General features: G+C 57.4%; 7 protein-coding genes across 7 annotated transcripts; 4 read left to right on the top strand and 3 right to left on the bottom strand.

Annotated features, from left to right (window-relative positions):
• Positions 1 to 41: 41 nt before the first annotated feature.
• On the top strand, positions 42 to 422 carry GGTG_02803 (hypothetical protein; the record flags this gene model as incomplete). Its single annotated transcript, XM_009220580.1, has 1 exon — positions 42 to 422. The coding sequence occupies one exon, from the start codon at positions 42 to 44 to the stop codon at positions 420 to 422; it is 381 nt and encodes a 126-aa protein (XP_009218844.1).
• A 775-nt stretch (positions 423 to 1,197) lies between these two features.
• GGTG_02802 (hypothetical protein) lies at positions 1,198 to 2,297 on the top strand (the record flags this gene model as incomplete). The annotated part of the gene is made up of 3 exons (XM_009220579.1): positions 1,198 to 1,272; positions 1,416 to 1,915; positions 2,219 to 2,297. 3 exons carry the CDS (start codon positions 1,198 to 1,200, stop codon positions 2,295 to 2,297), a joined length of 654 nt encoding a protein of 217 aa, XP_009218843.1.
• A 2,062-nt stretch (positions 2,298 to 4,359) lies between these two features.
• GGTG_02801 (hypothetical protein) lies at positions 4,360 to 4,963 on the bottom strand (the record flags this gene model as incomplete). Its single annotated transcript, XM_009220578.1, has 3 exons — positions 4,360 to 4,392; positions 4,489 to 4,637; positions 4,825 to 4,963. 3 exons carry the CDS (start codon positions 4,961 to 4,963, stop codon positions 4,360 to 4,362), a joined length of 321 nt encoding a protein of 106 aa, XP_009218842.1.
• Positions 4,964 to 6,304: 1,341 nt separating this feature from the next.
• Positions 6,305 to 8,039, bottom strand: GGTG_02800 (hypothetical protein). Its single transcript, XM_009220577.1, has 2 exons — positions 7,579 to 8,039; positions 6,305 to 7,178 (listed from the first exon to the last, which is right to left on the bottom strand). Exon 2 carries the CDS (start codon positions 7,041 to 7,043, stop codon positions 6,888 to 6,890), a length of 156 nt encoding a protein of 51 aa, XP_009218841.1. The 5' UTR covers positions 7,044 to 7,178; positions 7,579 to 8,039; the 3' UTR covers positions 6,305 to 6,887.
• Positions 8,040 to 9,323: 1,284 nt separating this feature from the next.
• On the top strand, positions 9,324 to 10,446 carry GGTG_02799 (hypothetical protein; the record flags this gene model as incomplete). Its single annotated transcript, XM_009220576.1, has 2 exons — positions 9,324 to 9,401; positions 9,707 to 10,446. 2 exons carry the CDS (start codon positions 9,324 to 9,326, stop codon positions 10,277 to 10,279), a joined length of 651 nt encoding a protein of 216 aa, XP_009218840.1. The 3' UTR covers positions 10,280 to 10,446.
• Positions 10,447 to 15,086: 4,640 nt separating this feature from the next.
• On the bottom strand, positions 15,087 to 20,473 carry GGTG_02798 (cortical actin cytoskeleton protein asp1). The gene is made up of 3 exons (XM_009220575.1): positions 19,166 to 20,473; positions 15,739 to 19,107; positions 15,087 to 15,619 (listed from the first exon to the last, which is right to left on the bottom strand). Exons 1-3 carry the CDS (start codon positions 20,302 to 20,304, stop codon positions 15,451 to 15,453), a joined length of 4,677 nt encoding a protein of 1,558 aa, XP_009218839.1. The 5' UTR covers positions 20,305 to 20,473; the 3' UTR covers positions 15,087 to 15,450.
• Positions 20,474 to 21,030: 557 nt separating this feature from the next.
• Positions 21,031 to 24,956, top strand: GGTG_02797 (hypothetical protein). The gene is made up of 3 exons (XM_009220574.1): positions 21,031 to 21,306; positions 21,392 to 24,080; positions 24,154 to 24,956. Exons 1-3 carry the CDS (start codon positions 21,193 to 21,195, stop codon positions 24,498 to 24,500), a joined length of 3,150 nt encoding a protein of 1,049 aa, XP_009218838.1. The 5' UTR covers positions 21,031 to 21,192; the 3' UTR covers positions 24,501 to 24,956.
• The last annotated feature ends 34 nt before the right edge of the window (positions 24,957 to 24,990 follow it).

Here is a 24,990-nt window from a genome sequence, read left to right as displayed (position 1 = left end):
GCAACGAGGCCGACGGGTACTACGAGGACCAGGAGTTGGGCATGCACCCGCAGCACGGCGGCAGCACCTACCAGATGAACCTGGCCACGGACCCCGGCGCCCACCCGTCGGCGGCGACGCAGAACAGCACCAGTAGCGTCAACCCGTTCGGCGACCATCACAGCTACGAATACGAGGGTAGGGGGCGGGCGCCCGCCGCCACCGCAGCAGCAGCAGCCGCTCCGGCTAGTTTCAAGGCGCGCGCCGGCGGCGTCAACCCGTTCGACGACGACGCGGCCGACCCGAGCAACCTCGGCCTGCGCGGGGTTAGCCCGCGGCCCATCAACACCGCGGCCGCCCCTGGGGGTGCACCAAAGTCGGGGAGCGGCGGGAGCCCGACGGAGAGGGCCGAGAGGAGGTCGATATTCCGGGAGAACATGTGATGTCTACGCTGGCATGAGGCGGCAGAGCACCCCGTGGCGGAGGGGAGAGTCGAGTGCCAGGGTCGAGGGCTTGCGCCTCGCCGGATTTGCTATTGGATATTGACGGGTAGCGCACAGATGGGCTGTTCTCATTTACCTGTGTATTTCTTTGGTGAGTGCTTGTGATATTCCCACTTCTTGGAGCCGGCGTTTCTTTGCGGCTCTACCGGGATGATTCTACCGGGATGTGGCCAGGATGGATCCTTATCTTTGATGACTACTCTTCAAAGGGCTCTTCAGTCTCATGTTAAAGTCGTGTAGATTTATATGACGAACGATGACATATTTACGAAAGCAGGAAAGAGATACCCGCACCCCGTTACCCATATTGACTTGCGAGTGTCAGAGAGACTGGTTACGCTGTCTTGGACGGTTACGGAAAGCCGCAACTGGGGCTGGTCAACAGTGGCTTTGGATGTTTTGGGAGGTCGCATGTTATGTGATTCGTCAAACGGGTGATTTGACCGAATGGTGCTCTTTTGGGCAATCCCACAACCAAAGGTGGGCCCACCTCGAGAGGTTTTACGTACCAACACTGCCCTCCACCACGTGCCCATGTCATCATGACTACCAGCCAGGCTTGCGTACAGTCCAGACCTGGCGATTTCATTTCGAACGAGCCCATCTGCAAATTTAAAAAAAAGCCTCTTTCTGGAGGATTCCCCTGATGCCGTTGCTGGGCCTGCGAGAGTCTCTTTCAGAGTTTCATTGTCAGGACAAAGAAGAAGAAAAAAAAATGACGAGACAAAAGTCTTGTCTCCTGGAATGTGGTACTGGTTTCGCTCCCCTCCAAACCCGAGACAAAGAAGAGGTCAGAGCTTGCAAGGGGTGGTGGTTCAAAGAGCTGGAATTTTCCCCCCGAGTCGCCGGTTAAATAGGGAAGCAACTTGTGACGAGGCAGCCAGGCCTCCAAACATCGCTTGATCATTTCTGCTCCCGTCGTCCCATTTGCAGCCTTCCCGCACCCATCTCGAGCCCCTGAAAAATCGGCCTTACCTGCCTTTGTCTCTCTCTCTCCCTCTCTCCCTCAGTGGCGACGCGGGCTTGCAAACGACATCTCGAGGTTTCATCCATCCTCGCAAGCGACAAACCATGTGCCAAGGTACCGTCACGACGCTCCTCTGCGGGCACAGGCTCTGCCACTTCTCGGCCCGGTGCGGACGCGGGTGCGCGGAGCCGACGTCCGGGCCGCGCGATGCGCTGCGGGACACGTGCGCCTGGTGCCACGCCGAGCACAGCCCGGCGGGGATCAACGACGCCTACAGCCGCCAGCGCGAGGACCTGACGGACCAGCTGCGCGCCGCGGCGCCGGGCTCGCCCCAGGCGGCGTCGCTGGCCAAGCTGATCGGCAAGCTCCAGGTCCAGCACATGCAGGCGCTGGCCAGGGCCGGGCGCATGGCCAGGCGCGGCGGCGCCGTGGACGTGCAGTGGCCCGGCAAGCCGGACGACTATGAGTAAGTTTGGCGCGCTCTCGTTGACTGATGGTTTGTAGAATAAAAGATGAGAACTGCTGCCCCCCCTGGCCTCTGAACGTCATACATACATGCATGCATGCATACGTACACGCATACGTACATTCATATACACACAGATACCCCCCCTGAGATGTGATGGATCGCATGACGGAGTCCTCCCCCTCGGTCCCGAAGAGAGGCAGGAACGGGCTGGATACAATACCCATCGACTCCGTCCTGCATGCTTGCTCATGAACCCCCTTTGGCAGAAGACTGACCCGCTGCTCGATATTGGTACAACAGCGCCGACATACTGGCCGGCGTCCCTGGCGTCCACGGCCGGAACATCTACGTCCTTCAGACGTCCGATTCCGGCTCCTGAAGAGAGAGACCTTGTCGAGCAGAGACAAGAAAACAGGGTGCGCTGCTCTCCCGCTTTCGACATGGATGATGCCCAGGCCCGCCCGCACTGCGGCTTAGTTTCGGCCCTCGCCGTTTGAAGCCAAGGGACTGAGAAGGCCGAACCAGAAACGTCCTGTCCGCTTTCGTCCTGCGCTGTCGTTGTTGCCCCCGGCAGCATGTCCAACGCCCAACCCGCCCCGGAACGGCCAGCCAGTCACATGGCCGCCCTTCTCACCACCTTGAACGGCAAGTCGAGGCAGGCGGCGGGGTGTCGCCCGACGGCCGCGCGATGACACACACACACACACACACACACCCTCTTCAGACCTTGAGCCCTTGCCAAACCCGAGACGAGTCGGCCGGACCCCGGCTGAGCGTACGTAAGCGGGGGGCGCGGACTGTGACGTGGGGATCTGGCAGTGATCGAGGGAGGAGCGCTAATGACCGCCCGACTCGGGAGTGTGTGTGTTATCCGTTGGAGATACCAGGAGTCCCCCTTTTTTTTCCCTAGCCTCAGCGCGACTTCAGAGGCGGGCCGGAACAGGGAACATGCCTGAGAACTGGATCCAGCCAGCAACTTTGCCGGGCTTGTTGCGGCATCTCGGCCAGCGGTAGGCGCAATAGGGAGGATATTTTCCGGGGGCTATTACGGTGTGGTCTGCCATGTCATGATGCAGTGGCAAGTGGCTGACGGGGAGCGGTAGCCACGTCGGTCCCGTTCTTAGTGCCCGAGATTAGCCATGGAATACGAACAGTACGAGAGCCTTTACGATTCCGGGCCAGCTCCCTGCGAGGTTCTTGGTAGTGACTCCTGAAGATACCTAGTCGCCACCAAGACCATGGCTGTGATATTCCCCCTCCCCCAAGACTTTGGTAGCTCTAAGCAGCAGTCAACACGAAAAAAAAAGCAAACAGAACCCCCACACGATGCCAATCGGATGTGGCTGCAACAGCCACCCCCAACTCCGGGCCCTCGCATCCGGGTGTTTTGGGGCGGGATCCAAGGCCAAGGGAGGAGGTTCCTTGCCTGCCGCCTCGCCCGTGAGTGACCCCATCATAACAAGCTGACGCGGCGCGGCAGGGGAGCAGTCAGCGTCCTCTCTAGGTCAGCCACCAGCGTGACTGCCCAGCACGCCATGCAGCAAAAGCCGAAGAGCCTTGGCCGGATGCCGCGATGCCGAAATGATCCGGATTTCCCTCGGCTTCTTACTTTCTTTCTTGTCCGCCCTTTTGTTTAGTAATCCTTGCAAAATATAGGGAGAGGCGAGCATGGGCTTCCTGCTTTGTTGAAGCGTTTTTTATTTATTTTACGGTTGCATCTACTTCTAACCGGCTTGTTGTCAAAAGAAAAGATAAACAAAAGATGCGATCAAAACTTGCCTACCGGAGCGAGGCCACGCATCCCTTGCCTTCTTCGTTTATTTTCTTCTATATGGCCCGGAGACTTTAGGCCGCTCGCTTGAGGCACGTCCCGAACAGCGTGGCTGCATAATGTGCAAGCTGTGGCTGCCATTCTTTCCCCGCCGCGTACGTGTACAGTAGGCAAAAGGTGGGAATGTGTGGTGGGAAAAAATGCAAGGGATAGATAAGAGGTGGATTTCAGCTATACTTGGCACATATAGAAATATGAGTAAAGGCACGTAAGCACCACCACACGTAGCTTGCTTACCTACCGAGGCTCCCCTCCGGTTCGCCAGCAAGGGAGGCCCTTAACAGCGGCGCGCATATACCCGTGGCGTGACAGGTGCATGGAATCAACGCGGCCCTGTTTCTGTTTGCTCACGGCTGCGGGCCGTTTTTTATTTTATTTTTATTTTTATCCCCTCTTCATCAAACACACACACACACACACACACACACACACACACACACACACATACACACCGTCCGCGCGCCAAGGTAGCCCCATTCCTTCTTAACCACACTGCCGGGACGCTGTGGGGAAGAGTGATGAGCTGCTTAGGGAAGATGGCGATGACCCGATTGGAACCGTTCTGGCGGGACCGAAATGGCGGTGACAGGCGGATAGGAGAGGAAGGAGGTTATGGGCCGCTCTTTTGCTGTGTGGGCTTGTACTAGATAGGCTAGGCTAGGCTTGTGTTAGATAGGCTAGGCTAGGCTAGGCTACACAGAAGATGCAGCCTTGCGATATAAAAACGTCAGCCGCAGACGCTTTCGTCCGCCTTGCATGCGCCGAGTGGGGGGGATGGTGTGTTGGTTTCCAGTGCGGCCGCCTTTGCTAGGTTGTCCCTTGCATTCCATTGCGCCTTGTTCGGCTCTGAGCACTCACTCCCTTGTGTCATTGCCATGGATTGCTTCCCTGGAGATGCCCAACAAGGAGGGAGTGTTAGGTAGTCAGCCCCACCTACCGACCAGTAATCGTCGCCCAGTAACAAGAAACAAACAAAAAACAAAAAAAAAAAAAAAAAACGCAATCAAGGGGATACAAACGGCGACCAACGGCAGATGCAGGCAGCCTATTCTAGACGATACACGCATACACGTACCGACCGGCCACAAGCAGCGCCGCACCGCTGGCTCGGTAACAGTACCTGCCTGCCCTCCGTCGTCGTCGGCGCTGAACCAATCAGCCGACTGGCCTCCCGGCAAAGCCAATGCCAATGCCGGCCGGCAGTTGCCCGCCATCCGTTGCTGTCCAGCGCCAGGGGTGGAAGAGAGCTGGGACCACTCACCCCCTGGGCCCTGCCAGACTGGGGATCGAAGCTAGGCACAGCTACTGTGCCTAGATACCTGTAATCCCTCCCCTTTTGCACAGTACGTGCGAGACACACACACATGACGTCCACAACTCACTGACCGGTCAACGTCAATAAGTTCATGTTTCAACGATCTTCAACGTCAATCGTCAAGCACGCACGCCCCACCCGCCGACCAGGGGGGATGCCATGCCATGCAAGCAAGGCACCGCTGGCGGTAGGTTGAGCATCAAGATGGACCATCGTTTGTAAACCCTCCCTTGTCGATCCCCTTTCTCCATTCGCGTTTCCCTTTCATTCCTTCTTGCTTTTTTTTTCTTTCTTTTTCTTTCTTTCTTTTTCTTTCTTTCTATCCTTTTGCCCGCTCCCCCTCCCTGCTCCCCATCCCTGTCAACCGCAACTTATGCAAGATTTGATCAAAAGGTGGGGAAGGAATTCGCCGACGTGCCCAGGATGAAACACCAAGGCCGTGGGCGGCGGCGGCGGTAGTGGTGGTGGTGGTGGTGGTGGTGGTGTGGTCCAAACCCACGGATCTCCAAACAAACCACCCACCCTTCGCGTGACACGGCCTACATACAACTAAGCGAGGAGGTGACGTAGCAACAGAGCATCCGCATGCCGCCGTGCGAAAGGGAGCGAGAGGAGAAAAGACACGAAATGGCGGACATGACAGGTCTCACAGCACCCCCGTTTGCCGACGCCATGGGATGAAGCAGGCAGGGTCTCTGCCCATCAAGTGCCACACACAAGCCCCACGAAACAAAGCCAGCCCAGTCTATCCCAACAGGGGATGTGGGTTTATGGGATCTCACGGGCAGGAGAAAGGCAGGCAGGCCTCATTCCCAGCTGTCTCAGGGAGCGACGCAACACACGGCTCCCCGGTGCCGCTTCCCAGTGGCGGCTGTTTCCCGACTTAAGCGATCTGTCCTACGAGACACTGCGATCTCGCTGCGTAACCCTCCACGGGTGCTGAAACCCATACCCAGGAAGACGAAAAGAAGCGAACCACGGCCGGCGAGTAGAGGCATCTATCTCAACCACCACCCAAGTCCGTCGCAGGTGACAATGTCAGACGTCAGACACGGCCCGGACACCGGATCCAGAGCATAGGTACGCAGTAGTCAAGATGTTTGCCTATTCCCGTCTATTTGCCAGTTCCCCCACTTTACCAGAATGTGCCAATGCGCCGTTATCCCACCAATGTTTTTTTTGTTCAAGCTTTGCACAAAAAGAACAAAAACCAAAACAAAAACAAAAGGAGAATCAACAGGTGAAGCGAGAAAAAAAAAGTGATCCCAAAGTTGTACACAGAATCAGAAGTGGCCAAATCCCGAGCCAAAACGGGCAACGGGCGAGGCAAAGAGCCGAGATTGGAACCATGAGAAACGGAAGGTGCAGGGGTGTGGCGGGCAGTCTAGGAAGACATGGGGATCCGGCCAAGGGGCCAGCCCTGTGCAGGGGCAGAACGAAAGGTGCGTGCAAGTGAGGAGAGGGTCAGGAGAGAAAAAGGAAACGAGGCCAGGGAAGGAAGTAAATTGGGGAGAGGATCGAAGAGCACCCCGATCTTAGCCGGCGAGATCCCCCGAGGCCGTTGGTCGTCGGATCCATCACCCTGGAAATCTGGGGGTTTGCAGGGTGATCAAACTGGACCCGGTCCTTCTCTTGGAGTCCGCCGAGCTCACCTTGAGTCGAGGTAGGACGTCAACCCGCGCGTCTCCGAAAGAGAGAGAGAAAAAAAAAAGGCCCCACCCTCTTGGTTGACGTTAGGCTTCCTGCATACCGCTTTCCAGGCGCACCGCACCACACAGTCGGCCGCACCGAGCCCGCCAGCGCGAATTCCCCCGCCTCGGAGATCAGACGCCGGCGCACTGGCGGCAAGCCTTCACCGTGCAGTACTTGCACTGCCAGATGTAGGTCCTGGGGCCGTCGTGGCAGAAGCCGCAGTACCACTGCAACAGATTCGTGTCCGATTTTATCAAATCCCAAACATGAACGCACTGGACCGCCATCTTTCTCTGTTCCTTGCTGTGTTTGTGCGTTCTCCGCTGCTTCGACGATCCTCGTACTTCTCCGCCTTCGGCCTTTGCGAAAGTCGGCTTTAGGTTGCTGAACGGGCCGCTACGGCGTTTCTCGTCGTCTTTGTGCTTTGTGCCGCGGCTGGGATGTCAGCTTGCGAGCGGTCGTATGGCTTATGTATGACCTGGTAGGCAAGGGCCATGAAAACAGACCCTATGGGTTTGGGCGAAGCATTCGCTACGACGATGGAAAGGAGGAGGTGGATCAGGAGAGGGTTCGCAAAGGCAGATTGTAGAGCGAGCGTCGCTGGTACTCCTACCAGGACGAGGAAACAAGGCGGGAAGAAGGGTCATTATGGCTGATAATGGATCAAACGATAGGGTTGAAAGGATCTAGGGAGTGTGTACAACGAACAAAAAGATGTCTCGTCTCCAAGGGTGTCAAGGGCCGAGTGGGGGGTCCGCAATAATTAAAAAGGAGACACTACCGAATCCAAGGGACGGGTTCGGGCAAGCATCATATACATACCTAGGTGGGCAAGGTGGGTGTGTGGAACCAAGTCCCGGCAGTTCCAGACCTCCAGGTGGTCTCGGTGAAAGCGTAGACTTGCTTTTATGCGGGGTTCCAGAAAGCGACTCTGCCAAGTTTACGATGATGCAGGCAGGTGCTGTAGTCTCCTAGGCACCCGGGAGTACACACAAACGTCCGTGGTTGATTTGTCTTCCCGTTTGTGATCGAGAAACACAAACACTCGGCCCGTTGCGGTAGGCACTTGGACCGGCTGACGGAGGCCTGACCTGGTGCTTGGAGAACGATGAGAGAGCGTTTAGGCAGTCAAAAGTCGGCGCTGGAGGTGAGCCTCAGCTGTTGGCAGTGCCAAAGAGGCGTGCGTTTGCCAACAAGAGCTCTTATGGCGGGAGTATGCAGTAATCGAGAGAGTATCAAGACAAGACGATGTCTGTCAACATGCGTACTGGGAAGTGAGTAAATAGCTAGAGATGATCGGTGTCGAGCTGCGTTTCCGGCTGATGAGAATCGCCAGTTACGAGGTAGGATTCCGGGCAGCCCACGAGATATTTATACAGTTGACAGTCGACAATTCCATGCTCTCCACGCGCATTGATAGGCGTCACCGGATTCCATACACGGCAACCGCGTTCCGCCGTGGAATTGGAACACGGTGAAGCAGAATGAGGTGAGGGTGCAGCGCCAGTGAACTCTAGACGGTGAGATCCCTGTCTAGAAACCCAGCAGAAGACGTTATACTGGACGAACGGGGCAGGCCGAAAGCCACGCCGAGCAAGGTCAGGGTTGACGGAAGGGCGGCAGTCGCGCGTGGGAGCCGAGGCGAACCCCTTGCTACGGCACAACCAAACGTTTTCCCGTGCTGCTGCCGTCTTGCGCGTGTTGTGATGGGGAGTGCCCGGCGAGGGCGTCGCAGAGTCGGTGAAGCAGTGGTGCTCTCCTGGATAATGGCACGCCGAGAGTGAAGGGCAAGGGGCTGGGACAGACGAGATGGTCACCCAAAAGAACTGCCGATGTGAATATCCCATGTCAAGTCTGCGAGTGGACGGGGAGCCCGGGCGTTGATCAGTGTCACCCTGTCGGTAAACTTTCTTTTTTCCTCTTTGCCGCTTTTGTTAATGGCAGCCTTGCTATCGTTCGTCAACCAGACCTCGAGCTAACCCAAGGGAACTCTAGGCGAGCGAGAGCAGGGCTCGAGGCTTGTTTAAGTGCTTGCAAAAATCTTTGCAGGGGACACTGAGCTTTGGGTGCGGTGAGGTTTTTTTCCCCCTGTCTGTATGAAATGGGAAGGAGGATGGCACCATGGTGGCCAGACGCGAGGAGAGCGGCTTGGACGCTCAACAGTGCTTCACGCTCAAGGGATTCTTGCTTGGAGCAGGGAAACCTTTTGTGGTTGCATTATAGAGGTAGCGGGCGTATGATGGGCCTGGAAGGAGATGTGGAAAGGAAGGAAGGATGTTGATGACGGAGGGGAGAAGGGAAGGGAAAAGCACGAACCAGTATGGGTTTAGACTGAAAAAAGGGATGGCGAAAAAAAAAGAAAAAGAAGGAGTAAAAAAAATGCATAAACCAAGACCCGCTTCTTGAAAGTTTGAGAACAAAGTGAGGCTAAAACATGCAAACTCGGCACGTAGCTCGAAAGAGCAACAGAACGACCAAGAAGAGGCAGCCATGCCGTGTTGGGGATGGGGTGCCTTCCTTAAGCGCACCATGGCCCCGTCCTAGGGGCATCGTGTCCGTCCATTTCCATGGAAGCTTCCGAGCTCGATGGGCCGGGGGGCCTACCCCCGGCGTTCGTTGACGAGATGGAGCCCGCCCCAGCGGGGGTGAGTTCCCGGTTTCCACATGTTTTCCCCATTTAAGCTGTCCGAATGGATGGAGTGGCAGGGAATTGTGTGCGAACCGTGCGCTCCTTTCGGGAGGCTTTTTGGGCTGTGTGCCCTCTTTCGTCGACCGAGTTCATGACATGTGGCTTGGGTGTCAAGGAATGCCGGGTCTACAAAAAAAAAAAAAAAAAAGCAAGAGCAACCTCGAGCTGCCTACCAGGCAGGTACCTACCCCCCCGTTCAGGAAGCTAGCCCCGCCGTAGTTTCCTTGATTGGGAACCTGCCCACTTCCACTCTCCAATCAGCTTGACCTCTCGCCTGTGCTGCCCTTTTTTCCATTTGATGGTTCGCTCGCTCAGCAACTCAAGACGGAAGAGGTGGCCCTATGGAATGCAGCCATCATGGCCAGGCAGTTTCCGGCATTGCAGGCACTGCCCCTTGCGCGCGGCCATGCATGCAGCTCAGGGCATGGTGCTGGTCGGCCACCGGGGAGACATGCCCAGTCTTCCCCGGAGACGGAGCCCAGTCCGACTGGCCATGTCGCCCGATATAAATGGCGCCGGCCGGAGGAGAGGCGCAGATACGCGGTGCAGGCCGCTTGCCTGCTACACCGGGGGGAGGGTGCCCTCGACCTGGGCGTTGCACGATTGCTCTGTTGCTTCCAAGTAGGGAACCAATGCCTGCCCTGGCCACCACAGGTAGGGCGGCACAATGCCACCGAGGCTGGGAACTCGAGGGGAGCACCCATGTTTGGTCTGCTGCAACCTCAGCGGCCTCTCATGGTTGCTGACTTGCCACTACCCTGGTCCGCACTGCCGGCTGTGAGTTCCCCGTGGCAAGGTAACAGTGAGAGGCGACAGTTCCGGGTGCGGCACTGAGGCAGTGGGGGTGGGTGAACCGACGCCTCGGCTGGATGGAGCTCAGACATGGACGTCCTGTCTGTTGGCGCTAGGGAGAATAAGCAAAATCAGGCTGCCGAAGCTTTGGGAAGACGCCGTCTCGAAGAGTCGCCATTTAGCTCGAGGCGCGCACGCACACAACTCACGCTCATATAAGCGCTATGCCACCGTCAGGCCGTCTGTGACGGGCAGCAGAGAAAGAAAAAGAAAAAAAAACGGACTGCTTCACGATAATTAGCGTGAGGCCACTGCGAAATTCCCTCCAATGAGCCGCTTTCTCCGAATTAGTCGAGACGGAATCTGATCACGCTCCCGCGGACTACCCGGATGGCTACCGGCCACGTGAGCTTCGTTGTTGCGGTGGTCAAGTACCATACTTGTCTACGGTAGGTAGGTACGGCAACTGCCTTCATCTGATAGATTGCCCTTGGTAGGCTGTGCTTTGAATTTGAAGGCACGCACGTCCCCGATGCAAGAAAAAAAAAAGAAAAGAAAGCAATAGCCGGTGTGTCGGTCTAGCTGTGTCGGGGGAGCTATTATAGCCAGCAATCTCAGCTATCCCACGTGTCGGCGAACTCCCGTTAGCCTCTGGCGCCAAAAGGACCCAGCCGTGTTTGGCGACGTGCTCCGGATTAGGCCAGGCCACACACGGCTCACGTCGAATTGGAGGGAGGGCAAGCACCCTTGCAACGATCCACCACTACCGGCAGGGTCAGTATGGATCCCTGATCTGCCGCCTCGTGAGCCTTGGCCACGAACCCGGCTGGGATGTGATGGGACGGGGGAGGGCGAGGGTGGGACAGTTACGGGAACAGACGTGATAAGTTTACATACATGGCCGCGCCGACATGCAACGGCTCTCTCTGGTTGAAACCATCTCTCCTTCTTATTCCGGCTCTGAACCCACAAAAAGAATAGGCCACCAGGGGAGGGGAGGTCAACAAAAAGGCTAGCCCGCTCCATGCATATGCACACGCGTCAGCGATGCCCTATCGCGTGGGCGGGCATGCGTGGGGGCGTTGATTGTGTCTGCAGACAGCCTGCAGCGGCTCTCGGCTTTCCAGGGTTTGTTCGCCGATCTTGTCTCTGACTTGGCGGCGCACTGCCCAGCTAGGAAAGAAGCCATCGGGGAGGATCGAGATTTGAAGCGCGGCGCATGAGATGCCAGTCAATGCCCAAAAAAAAAGTCTAACCTGACAGGGCAGAGAATGATCAAGTTGCAGTACGGTACGTACTGCCGTATCTACCACCAAATACGAACACGCTATCTCTCAGCAGAGGCGCTCCAGTCACGCTTGTCCCGCTCTGGGTATCTGTCCGCGGAGAAGCGATGTGCGATTCGGATGCACGGCAGCTTTCCATCTACCCCAGTTTGCCGGACAATCCACCACCAGGCTGTCACGGCTGTTCAATCCCAAACCAGTCTGCTTTATTGACTTGTCTGCAACTCCCCGTGCGTGCTGCATCTGAATTTGCATCTTTGGCCGACAAAGAAAAGAAAAACACCAGGCACCGGACGGCCTTGACTTTGCGCTACATCCAAGCACGTCCAATCAGACTGCCCTTGACGTTGCTGGCTGGGCGCTCTAGCATGGACGCTTCTTCGCTTTTGGAGAATACGTTAAGGTTGGAACCTTAAAATGCATCCGCTATAAATGGATTTACCATCCCCTGAAAAGCGCTGTAGCGAAAAACTTAATTTTTTTTTTTTATTTAGTACGCGCTGCAATTTAGGTTCCTGATATTCAAATAACTTAAAATTAACTTGCATACTAATAAGAATTCCAAATTTGTAAATGCATTTCGAATTTTTATTTTAGCATTTTTTTCTGATTTGATATGGCGTTTGGAATGTGTTGATTTTTGTACGTAGCTTGGTGGTGCGTATTCAGACTACTTTGGTGGGGCTTTAGTAGCTCACCCGCAACGCCAACGTCACATCGCGCACGCCGAGCTGTCAGATTGCCAGCCCCCTCGGCGGGCGCCCCTAATTTCCGTCGTCGACATCATGGATGCCAAACTCGGCTTCCCACCATTTCCGAACTGGCCAGATCTACGCCTATTCCCCCTCTCGTCAAAGACGAAAGTGGCGGGCAGCCCAGCGTAGGACGAGGCTCGCCTCGCCTCGCCTTGGGCTCGTGTGGCGTCCACGTCGGGGGAAGGCGTCAATCCGTCACTAACCACGCGTGGCAAAGCAGGGCCCGCCTTCATGTCAGCTAAGCCCGAGTGACGCCCGAACCTATCCCCGGTCCTTCTAGACCTCGTTGGCGCCCATTTTAGCTATTCTGGCCTCGCTGCCCACTGACGCCAGGAGCGGCCGCGCCGCGCACAACATTTGCCGAGGCCCAAGCGAATCAGACTGAGCTGCTAGCCTCTAGCAGGGCGATTGGCGATCAAAGCAGTCATGCGTTCGCACTAATTAGATGCATGGGAGCGCTTCCGGCTGACCTGACACCCATGTACGCCCCTGCCATCCCTGTCCAGCCCAGCCGATCCTCTCCCGCGAAACACCGGCAGTAGGAGCATGGAGGCTGTGTTGTTGACTCTAGAGGCTGTTGGTCTCCGCATCGGTTTCCCAGAGGCGCGTCTGCCGGGTCGATATCACACTCGGCCTCGCCGGAAAACCACCTCTGGAGCGGCTCTCCCACCGAGCTCACGGCAAATCGCCGTTTCTCCCCTTGCCCCTTCTACGTCATCTCTGATCAGACACGGGAACACGCTGCGTCCGAGTTGACGCGGCCCCGGGAGCATGCATGATTGGCACCGAGCGGCGCGAATCACAATTCCATGGTGCGGGAATATCTCGGACAGAGCCTATGCTCAACATGTGCCCCAACTTCTTTTCTTGCTCCCCTCCCTCCTACATAATTCCCTCCTTCCTTTTTTCCCCACATGTCATATGTGATATTTGAACAAAGTCAACCTGCGCAGCTACCTGGGTCACACCCACCATCGGAAGTGAGCCCGGGCTGTGCCCATTGGCTGTCTTCGCTTTCCTTCCTCCCCACATGGCCACCATGGATGCTAGCGTTGCTGAGCATGCATCTTGGGGGCGCACAAAGATCCACGACAATGGCTCCCTGTTCAGCCGCATTACGAGACCTGCAACCCATTTCTCGTTGGCCAATTGCGCTGTGAGCGGATCCGCGCCCGCAACTAGATCTCTCGTATCTTCGTTTTTAGCTTGACATTTTGCTTTTCCAAGCTATTAAGATACGATGAGGCTGGAGTTTTTTTGCTGTTCACCTTCGTTCTCGCGCTCACCAAAAAACGCGCGTTGTTGGTGTTGATGCCAGAGCTGAGCTCTAGCTGGCTGATCTCAAATTGCTAAGTCTGAGGTCGGATGGCAATCATGAGCTCATCATCAGACGCTGTCATAGCACCCAGCTCCTCCGTATCCGGCCTCCCCGCCCTACATAGTGTGCCCACAGACACCGTGCTCGTGCTGCCCGGTTAGCTAACATGTCTTTGGACGACTATAGGTGGGAATACGGCGGCATCTGGGGCACTCCCCCTCGCGTTATTTTCCCTTCTTGGAATAACTCCTGCGGGCTTGCTCGGGGTATGTCCCTAGGTTGCGAGCTATAGCATCGCATTGTATGCGCCTGGCCAAGGGGTTCGTTCCGGGGAAACTGCCTCTTACCCACATTGACAAGACAATTCCCCTTTGCGCGTTACTTGCAACAGGCAATGTCTCCGGCAGTCGCATTAACTCCCTTTGGGCGATCGCTTATCTGATCTCTCCGAGCCTCGATATTGCACAAGATTCAGACCGGCCGAGATCACACCAGAGAAGTTCCGCTTTGGGACTCGCGCATGAGCCACAGAATCGCGCCCACCGCCGCCTGTGCACGATGGGGAGAACAGGAGGCCAACGCGCATGCGGGCCGCAACAAAGGATGAACTCTGTCCGGTGCGTGTTTCCCGGCTCGCATGTCAAAATAAAAATAGACAAGAGGAAGAAACAAGGATAACAAAATGATGTTTCTTGCGCTCTAGGTTCTGTTATGCATCTCTGTCGGCAAGCCCAGTCTCGGCCTTCTAGTTGCCCGGCTGCTGAGGCAGTAACGCACCATGCGAGAGAGTGGTAACAGCCCAATGAACAGCCCCAAAGTAGAGCAAAAAGCCGGCTTGTTCGGGTAACTCAAAGGGGAAGAAGAAGAGGGAAAAAAAAGAAGGGTTGGTTTCTGGTACCCGGCCCGCATCAGGAGCGATCGGCGGGTGCAGCAACCTTCCTCTTCGGCCAAGCCCAAGCCCTGGGGTAGCACGAGTTAGCAGCAGAAGCAGCCGCAGCCACATCCCGCCACCCCCGCCAAGTTGGTTAGCGTGCCCTACCCGACGGCAGACTCGTCGGTGCCGCGTTCTTGTGCTCGCTCGCGGGCGTATTATCCAAGTATGGAAATGATGATGATGATGATGATGATGATGATGATGATAAGAAGAAAAAAAGAAACTTTATAAATCACACACCACGGCATTTCTCGCATGCATATATCAGGTATCCGCAGTAAGTTGGGAGGGGGAGGGGGGGCACAGTCCCGCCATTTCCACCCGACCCCCCTCCCCTCCGTCCCGCCCTCCCACCGCTTCCTTCCTGCACATGCCTTGACCGGTCAAACCCTAATGCGACGGTAGGTAGGCAAAACAACCAACGCACACAAGGGCCCTGTTCTTTGCGCTTTTGCCGCACACCGGCTCCTGTGGTCGTTGATGGCTGCGCGCGCCGCAAGTGAGACGGTAAGGAGCAGGGCTTGGTGGTAGCAAGAGTTGGCGTCTTGCAAAAAGTGTCGCCACCACCACACAAACCCCCCCTCGATGATGCCTAGCCCCGAGATGGCGACAAAGTGCAAGCGGCTCGGGATATGTGATGCCCACTTTTAATCTATGCAATGACCCTGGAACAATAGTTTCCTCTAGGCTGACTCGTCCACGCTACTTGTGCATTTATTGTCTAAAAAGGGAAAACGGAAAACATAGAAATGGTACCTCTCGATATGCCTGATGCTAGGTAGCGCTCGGCTCGCTATCCACCTATTCCATATCCATGATGATTGGCCATCCAGCCCGCAGAGACCTAGTGGGTGGGTGCCTCTCAACCTCTGACTTGATCTTCGCTTGATAGGTATGCATGCATGACGCGCGCTGCGCTGCTACTTTGTCGCTGCCGCATCAGGCGCCAAGTGCTTGGTCGATTTCATCTCAAGCACGTCCGACTCGCCCATGCGATTTTCATCGCCACCCGCCTCGCTTCCCTGCTTTTCTTGGAACGAAAATGCGTCCGACAGGTTGACGGCAACGAAAGATTTGGGGAGTTTAACCCTGCCGGAGGATGGAGAATTGTCAGTCCGTGGTACAAATCACCGACAGAAGATCAAGGGGAAGCATTGGTGGAACTTGTGTAGTGCATGAGACGGAGCAAAAAAAAAAAAAGGACTTACTGGTGAAACCTGGCCCGCAAAGTTTCGATAACCTTTTTCCAGTCTCCGTGTGCCGTCAGACTCCGACGCGGCGCCCAGCTGATGCAGTGGCGGCTGTCGAGCTGCACATCGAGCGGGTCGTAGACGTGGCACCCCGGGCTGATGGTGATGCGGATGCTGTACTGGAAGGACGGCAGATCCCCACCGTTGCCCGAGGCCGCGTCCGGGGTCGACGGCTTGATCTCGCTCTCGTACAGCTCGAAGCAGATCTGCGAGAGGTAGTCGAGCTCGGGGATGCTGCTTCGCTTGATCTTGGTCTCGATGCCGCCCTCGAGGATGCAGTTGAGCAGCGTGTAGATGTGCGACTCCTTGGTGAAGTAGAAGAAGCCTTTGGCCTCGTCCGACGCCTGCATCTCCTCCAGATCCTGCACAATCTCCTTGATGAGGGGCAGCGACGTCAGCAGCCCGATCTCGAGCTTCTCGCTGTCCGAGATGCCGTACTCCTGCGGACATATAAAGTCGAACAGGACCTTGGCCAGCTGATACAGCTCGCGCAGGGGCTCGAAGAAGGCCTCGGTCTTGGCCTTGGTCTGGCTGTTGCCCTTGTACAGGTGAAAGTACTGCTCGGGCGGGGCGGCGCCGTCGCCGTGATGCCGGAGCCCATTCATCCACGATCGCCGCCGGAAGATGCGCCTGACAGACTTTGACGACTCTGACTTCTCGCTCCTGTCGTCCGGCACGGGCTGGCCCCGTCCGTGTTTGGAGTCCTCCGACGTCTTCCGGCTGCCATCCTCGGGCTCTTTCTGCTGCGACTTGGACTCTTTGCCCCCGGCCATGGTGCCGTACTCTTCCTCTAGCATCTGCTTGGTTGGCGTGAAAACCCACTCGAGGAACTGCCGGTTGTGGAGCGCATCGAACTTCATCGTATCGTACAGCTCCGAGATTTTGCTGGGGTCCACCTTGTCGCCGTCGCAGAATTCGCTGAAGAGTTTCTCCCAGCGTTCCCGGAATAGATCTGGGTCTTCACCCGAGCACCAGCGGGACTGGATGCTGTTGATGGCGTTTGCCTGTGCGAGAGACGACGCCATCGACGATGTCGATCCGCCGCCCTCGCTGTTCCGTGAGGAGCTTAATCCCGCGCTGGTGGTGCCGTTGCCCTTGAGCTTGGCGTAGTTGTGCTCCATCACCCTGCGGTGGAAGTTCATGAGCTGCACAACCCGCGTCTGCACCTCGGACGGCTCCGGCATGTTCTCGGGCCAGGCGAACTGCGGGGGACGCTCGTTGCCCTTGCGCAGCAGGCCCTTGAGCTTTTTCTTGACCTTGTCCATCTCGTCCTTGGCCGCGTTGGAGTCGTCCAAGAGATCTTTGCGAACGGTAATAAAGTCTTCTGGCAAATCCTTCTGGTTTAGGAAGGATGCTGCCCAGATCTGGGCGCTAGTTGTGACACGTCGCTCGGAGCTGCTGTAGACGTGGACCTCGTCAAGGATGTCCCGGTTGAGGAGCAGCAGATCGTTGCGGGTGATCTCCCCGAGCTCTTGAGCCTGGTATCTCGCCGAATGCGTCGGCTCGCCTCCCCATTTCACAATCAGCTGCATCTTGTCCAACACGAGACTGTTCTCGGCCGCAGTAAACTTGGACATTGTAACATCCGAGAGCGAGTCGTTGCGCTTGGGCGCTCTGGGCTTGTCGCTACCGTCTTCGTCGTCATCGGCCGTTTCGGTGGACTTCAACTCGGGCACCGGCGGCTCCACGGCCACTTTTTCTGGTGGCGCTTCTCCCGACTTTTGTTTGCGGAACATGGGCTTGATCTGGACCTTGGTGCCGGGCCATGGGCCCTTTTTGATCAGAACGTTACGCAGCATCCTGAGCTTGTTCCGATCTTCGATACCGGCCTCCATGGCTTGGTCCACAGCATTCGCGACGCTGGACAGCGCTGCCTCCCCGATCAGTAGAACCTCCTCCTGATGGCCCTTGAGGAGCTCGATGAAAGGCTCCGTGTGGAATGTGAACTTGTACTTTTGTTTTGGGGTTCGGTCTGCATGTCGAATGACGGAGACCATGCCCTTCAGCTTCCAAGAGTGCTTGGGAGGCGGGGGCGGGGGAGCCGTCTCCTCTTTGACCTCGTCCGGGCCTGTGTCAGGGATGCTCGGGGTAGTGCTGACTGTTGCCGGCGCCGTTGCTGGAACGCTTTGCACCGTATCCAGGACGTCCAATACTGAAGGCGAGGCCGCCACACTTTCACCCTGCTTCGAGCTCAATGCGGTGTCGGACCGGGCTAGGGCTCCTGGATGGGGAGAGTCGAGGCTGACGCGGATATCCTGAGAGTGTCTCTCGCTCAAGCCAGGCCCAGTAGAACCCGCCTGGCTCGCTATCGACGGTGCTTGGTCTCTCTGGGACGCGGCAGCCGCCGCCGCAGCAGCCGCAACCGCCGCGGCGGCCGCAGCCTTTTGAGCTATGGGATCCGCCTCCTGTCCTGATGGCGATGGGAGGGGAGGGGTCATGCCACCTTTGCGAACCCTCTCCTTGATGAACATCTCCTTCAGGATGGTTGCACAGCGCTCATAGTAGTCGTCGTTATCCTTGACGAAACTCCAGCCGTTCACGTCGATGACGTAGCTCTTGCCACCAGCTCTGAGAAAGTCAAAGCCGCAGACGCGCTGCCCGAATGTCTGCGAGATCTTGCTGGCCGTCTCTTTCTCCGAGGAGCTCAGCGCCGTGATGTATCGGATCTCCTTTCCGTGCGTATTCCGCCGCACTATGCCGTCGACCACGGGGGACTTGCGAGTCTCGGCGTGGCAGTAGTTGGGGCCGACAGTGTACGCCTTCACGTCCTCGGCGTTATCCACCTTCATAAATTTTTCGTAGATGTAACTCTCATCCGGATTTGTGATGGCGCGTGGGACGTTGAGATCCTCGATGTACTCGGAGCTCTTGTTTCCGATCTTTCGGAAAAGCTTCCGAGCGCCGCCCCCAGCTGAGTTGGGGAAGTAGATGATGATATTATGGTCTTCTCCACTCGTCGGCTTCTCGACAAACGGCTTCTTGAGCAGGACTCCGTCGACGCTGATGGTGTCCCCATCGTCTAGAAGTTCAACAACGCTGGGGCGCGGCAAACCAAGGATCTCGGGCAGATCCAACGTCAACCCACTAACATCCTTGATGTGCTTCACCATATCGGGGGTCAGAAGAGTGGGACCACCGTCACGGCTGACCTCGATGCGCCGCGGCGTACGCACACCGATTTTGTTAAGCAGGTGTAGACAAATCCGGCGGTCCCATAGAAGCTTCTGCATGGGTACGTCGTTGACACAGAACGGCTTCCTGGCCTTGACGTACGCGATAGCCTTGTCTAGCGGAAAGCCATCCGAGTAGAAGCATATCAAGTAATCGCTGTGGACCCAACTGTGAGCATGGATGGTCAGGGGGGAAATGAGGGAAGAATACTTACCACACTGGCCAATTCTCGACCTCTTCGTCAAGGATGACCTTGTCTCCAAAAACGGTGACGTCAAACTCGTTGTTTGCAATAAGACGGTTGAGGATGTTTCTGCTGGGCTTGCTCCGGGCCTTGACGTCCAGGGCGCACACGCCGATGATACCAAGCGGGGCAGGCCGGTGCTCCTCCTTCTCTCGCTTGTGTGCGGGGCGGTCACTGCTGGGGCTGTGGCTGCTGTGGGCAGTGCTACCGCTGAAGCGTCTCTTAGCCCGACTGCGGTCCCGGTTTGGCTGCAACGCCCGGTGGGGAGCCGGGGCCGTCGAGCCTCCGGGGCTAGGAGCGCTAGCATTGCCAGAGGGATCGGAGCGCGGAACCGAACCAGACTGGGTATGGCCCGACGGCTGCTGGCCTTTGGCAGCAGGAGGCGGCATGGTGCCGGAAGCACTGCGGTGGGTGCCCGGCGGGTTGGGCGAGAGGCTGCTCTCGGAGCCGGCTGTAGACACAGCCGAGCTGGGGACTGCAAGGGCCGAGGCGAGCGAGTGCATGGAGGACACGCTCATGCGCTTGGCCTCCTCGGAAAAGGACGAGCGCGAAGAGGGCATGGCTGGGCGCGGGAGGTGCTGGTATGCCGCGGCCGGGTGGGCATCAGGGGGCAGTCCAGGAAGCAGGCGTGGCGTATCCGAGTCGCCAGAGGCACGCCTTGTTGGCAGACTGGCAATAGCACGTGCTGACGACTCGCTCGTGTCGTCAGAGGTGCTTCTGCTGTGGGAGAGAGGGCTCCTGAAACGCGGGACGGGAGGGGGCAAAGACAGGCTCGCTCGTTCGGCGCGGGCGTCTGCGGACGCAAGCTCGACGTGTCTGCTGTCCCGGTGTGTGGCGGCAAAGCCAGCGGACGAGCTGGACGGGGAGCGGCTGTGGGAGGACGGATGCAGCACAGCAACGGCGCTGGCAGCAGTAGCACTGGCAGCAATACTATTAGTAGCCGTAACCGGTGATGGCGGTGGCTTGGAGGCCGAGGGGGTGCGAGTAATGCTCGAAAATTCAGTCGGTGACGCTGAGGGCGCTGGGCTGGCCGCCGGCCCACCGCCGCGGGCTTTGGCTGGGCCTTCAGCGTCCCCAGCATCGGGTTGCGCCTGCTGAGACGGGTCCATGACGGACGTGCACTGCACCTGCCCGTGCTCTCAGGGCCAACAATCAATCGTGGACAGGGCTATCTGCAGCGCTGGCAGTTGACACGGAGGAAGCAGCAGCCGGCAAGGCCAACCGACGGGTTTGTTCCGACTGGCAGGCTCTAGACTCAACGGCGCCCAGTCTCCATTCTACCTGTGACCAAGCAAATTTCGGGAGCGGAACGGCCGACGCTGCTGGTCCAACAAAAGCGATGGCTGAATTACACCGCCAACGTCAGGCTGCCTTCGCCACTCACTTTGCCGAACGCGCTCCGCCTCCCGACTGTCTCTCTCGGATGACCAAGAACGCCAAGCTTCTCTCTTCCAAGATGTCTACGGGCCGTAGAATAAACACTGTCGGCCTCCGCAAGTGCCTGGGAAGGTAAGCGCAGGTATCTTTTTTTAAGGTGCGATAAGACCAACGCCCGTCATTGGCGCGTATCACTGGGCATCTGCAATAATTCATGTGTGTTAGACCTAAATCAGGGTCTTTCCAGTCATGGGGGTGCAGTGCGCCGAGGGGCATCCGTGAGATACATCCGGCAATAAGACACGTGCGAACCTCTACGGTGACGGTGAGGGGCGCTACGAAGGTCTGCAGCTCTGACATCACCGCTCCAATGCCCCAGTGGGATATGGATGAAACCACAACTATGTCGATTGGCCCGCTCTCCAGCCTCAATAATTTGACGACCCCACCCTAGGCGTCGCAAGGCTGAGATAAGGGGAATTGACCCGATAAGAAAAAAAAGTTGAGGGATCGCAACATCCATCTGCCAAGCCGCCAACCGCGGCAACTGCACTCAGCGACTACATCCGGCCTTGCAGTCTCGACCCCTCAATCCGCTTCGAGGGCAGTCGCATCACAAAATGCCACACATCGAAACTGACGGCCCGCTCACAAAGCGGCAGAAGCGGGATGTCTCGGTGGCCCGGCCGTCAAATCGCGCTTCGCAAGGCTCTGTTATTTTCGCCCCGTTCCGAGTAAGGCTCGATTGCCATAGCGGGAAACCCCTCATTCAACAGGATAGCATGGTTCGAGTACTAATCCGGAGTTGCCCCCAAATAGACCGTAGGACTCGTGAATCCCACCCAAGTCCCCTTCACCGCGATACCGCGCGGAAAGACGACCTTCCAGATCACCACCAGCGTCGGCCGATGCCTACATACCTACGACCTGAGACGAGGGCTCAATTTGATATTCATCACCCGACCGCAGACCCCGGCTGACATCACGGCGACGTTCGCATGGGGCGACCAGCTGTTTGCCGCCTGGGGCGACAGCCGAAGGGCGGGTGAGAGCCAGGGCCTGTGGATTTTCGAGAGGGGGCGGAAGATTGCCGAGCTCGAGCTCCCTGCTGGCCTCAACCAGCCCATCAGGCAAATCCTTGTGTTTGGATCATGGGTCGTGGCCTGCGCTCTGACAAGGATCGAGGTGTGGAAGACGGACAGCCAGGAACACTACACGACAATCTACTCGACCGCGGCGGCCAAGGGGGGCAACGAGCTGACGGGGGGTATCCGGAACATGCCGACATACTTGAACAAAATATTTATAGGCCGCAAGGACGGCTGGGTCGAGATCTGGAACATCAGCACCGGGAAGCTGATCTACACCATTCTGCCACCCTCGCCAAAGGCCGGCGCCGTTATGTACATGGAGCCCACCCCGGCCCTCTCAGTCATGGCCATCTCGTACTCCCGAGGACCCCTGGTCCTTCACAACATACTCACCGACAAAGCGGTGCTTCAGGTCAACGCCGGCACCCCGGAGGCGCCCGTGACTACCATCTCATTCCGAACGGATGGCAAGGGTGCTGGCAGGACGGGCGAGAAGGACGGAGTCATGGCCACAGCTGCCTCCATGAGCGGCGACATCACCTTTTGGGATCTGAACAAGGGCGGCCGCATCATGAGCGTTCTCAGGGGTGCTCACAACCCACCGCAGAGCGACGGTCAGATGGTGCGTGGCGGGATCGGCAAGATCGAGTTTCTGCCAGGTCAACACCTTATCCTCACCAGCGGGCTGGATAACTCGCTCAAATCTTGGATATTTGATGAGGCTGCGTTTTCTCCCGTGCCACGGGTACTGCACTCGCGGAGCGGACACGCTGCCCCTGTCACATGCCTGCAGTTCCTGCCGTCTGATTTCGACGGGGCTGATGCCGGCAACAAATGGCTCCTCAGTGGTGGCCTCGACCGCAGCTTGTGGGGTTGGAGTCTGCGCCGAGATGGCCAGAGCACAGAGCTCAGCCAAGGTCATATACGGAAGAAGGCCAAGAAACAGGGCATCTTGACGTCGAGCGCTTTGAGCCATGGGCCGGTAACGACGCTAGACGACCTGAAGGCGCCCGAGATAACGTGTATTGCCTCCTCCCTAAATCGCGACGGCGGAATGGGCGCGCTCCCAGGGAAGCAGCCGACGTGGAACCAGGGACAGGGAGCAGGCAAGCCAAACGCGGACGCAGAGATCAGCGCCATGACGGGCTGGGAAAGCGTCGTGACGGCACACAAGAACGATCCGACGGCAAGGACGTGGTTCTGGGGTCGCAAGAAGGCGGGCCGCTGGGCTTTCCCGACAGGGGATGGGTCGTACGTATCTACGGTGGCAATCAGCCCTTGCGGCACGTTTGCGCTGGTGGGATCCCTCGAGGGCAGCGTCGACATGTACAACCTACAGTCGGGCCAGCACCGCCAGCGGTTTCCATCCAAGCTTACACCTGCCCAGGCGCGGCAGCTCAAGGTGCAGCAGCTGAGGCAAGCAGACAGCGACGTTATGTTGCTCCAAGCCAACTCGCAGAAGGCGTTCTTGCCAGGCGCAGGCAGGCATACCAGGGCCATCACAGGCATCGTTGTCGATTCGCTTCTCAGACTCGTCATTTCCTGCTCGCTGGACGGAACCATAAAGTTTTGGGACTTTTTGACGGGAAAGCTGGTGGATCAGATCGACTGGGCTCCAATGACGGTGATCACAGGGTGTCGATACCACGCGGCAAGCGATCTGCTTGCATTTTCATGCGATGACCACTCCATCCGCGTTGTCGACATGGAGACGAAGCGGACGATCCGAGAGTTCTGGGGCTGCCAGTCCACCATCAACGACTTCTGCTTCTCCAACGACGGGCGCTGGATCGTGGCGGTCAGCCAGGATTCAACTTTGAGAGTCTGGGATCTGCCGACGAGCCATCTGATCGACGCCGTTAGGCTAGAAAGACCGTGCAAAGCCATTGCCTTCTCGTCGACGGGCGAGTACCTCGCGACCGCGACCGAGGGACGATTAGGAGTGGATATATGGACCAACCGGACGCTCTACAAGCACGTTCCGACCCGCCAGATCTCGGAGAAGGAGATGGTGAGGATATCTGGCCCCACAACCTCGGGAGAAGGGGGACAGGGCCTCATCGAGGCCGCGTTCGAGGACGACGAGCCCGAAGGCGAGGACACGGTGGCGGCTCCCAGCGTGGACCAGCTCAGCGCGGACATTATGACGTTGAGTCTGGTGCCCAAGAGCAAGTGGCAGACGCTTCTGCATCTCGACCTCATCAAGCAAAGAAACAAGCCCAAGGAGGCACCCAAGGTGCCCGAGAAGGCGCCTTTCTTCCTTCCACCAGCAAACGAGCCGAAGGCTGTCGAACAGGCCGTGTCTGCTAGAGAAGACAAGTCGGACGAGAGCAAGTCGAGGATCTCCAAACTGGATCTCAGCCGCGCCCAGGAGGCCTTCACGGCCAAGTTACATGCCGGGGCCGAATCCGGAAACTGTAAGTCGGCTAAACATGAAGATGCCATACAGACTGGCACGAAAGGAATCTATCTCTAACCTTGTGCACGCAGACAACGACTTTATCGAGCATCTGAAATCACTCTCGCCGTCGACGGCGGATCTGGAACTGCGATCGCTGTCAAATGGGAGCGCAGCAGACGAGGACGGAGTCAACGAGCTGGTGCACTTCATCAAGGCACTAACAGCGCGGTTGGTAGCGCGCCGCGACTACGAGCTGACGCAGGCGTGGATGACAGTCTTCCTTCGGCTGCACTGCGACGCGGCGGTCGGGGACGAGGATGTGCTGGAGGCGCTGCGGGACTGGAAGACGCAGCAGGAGAGAGAGAAGGACCGGCTAGACGGGCTCGTGGGCTACTGCGGTGGGGTTGTTGGATTCTTGAGGAATCCGCTGACGTGATTGTGTAACCGCAGGAGAGGAAGTAGATGCATGTGTGCGTTATTTGCGGTACCGACAGTAGGTACCTACCACTTAGGCGTAATGATTCACTGCGTCTGGCCAAGACGAAAACCACGGATTTTCCAGGGCTTGCTCCATTCTACTCTGTAATTAGATAGAATCCAACCGCCAGGTTGCTGGAGCGCTGCTCCACCAGGCGGCCATGTGGTGGGAAGTTTCTTTTGCCGGCCCCCGCCTTTGCAACCTCGTGGGATCCTTGTGGCCAACCGATCATCAATCTCTTCGGATGAGACCCTTGCAAGGATCCCATCGCCGTCCTCCACGGTAGATAGACAGATAGACACAGGCACGGTATCCGGAAAAAAGTCTGGACCGCAATTTATTCCCCACCACCACAAAAAAGGAGCCCATCCGGAAGGCTTCGACACTCCGGCAAAGCGAAAAACGTCACTGTGGCTATAAGTAATGCCTTTTGCATCAAGATAATCAC

Source organism: Gaeumannomyces tritici (assembly GCF_000145635.1).
Source record: "Gaeumannomyces tritici R3-111a-1 unplaced genomic scaffold supercont2.2, whole genome shotgun sequence".
In the NCBI taxonomy this organism is placed as follows: Eukaryota; Fungi; Ascomycota; class Sordariomycetes; order Magnaporthales; family Magnaporthaceae; genus Gaeumannomyces; species Gaeumannomyces tritici.
Note: the sequence above shows the minus strand (reverse complement) of the source record. Positions and strands in the feature narration are given on the sequence as shown.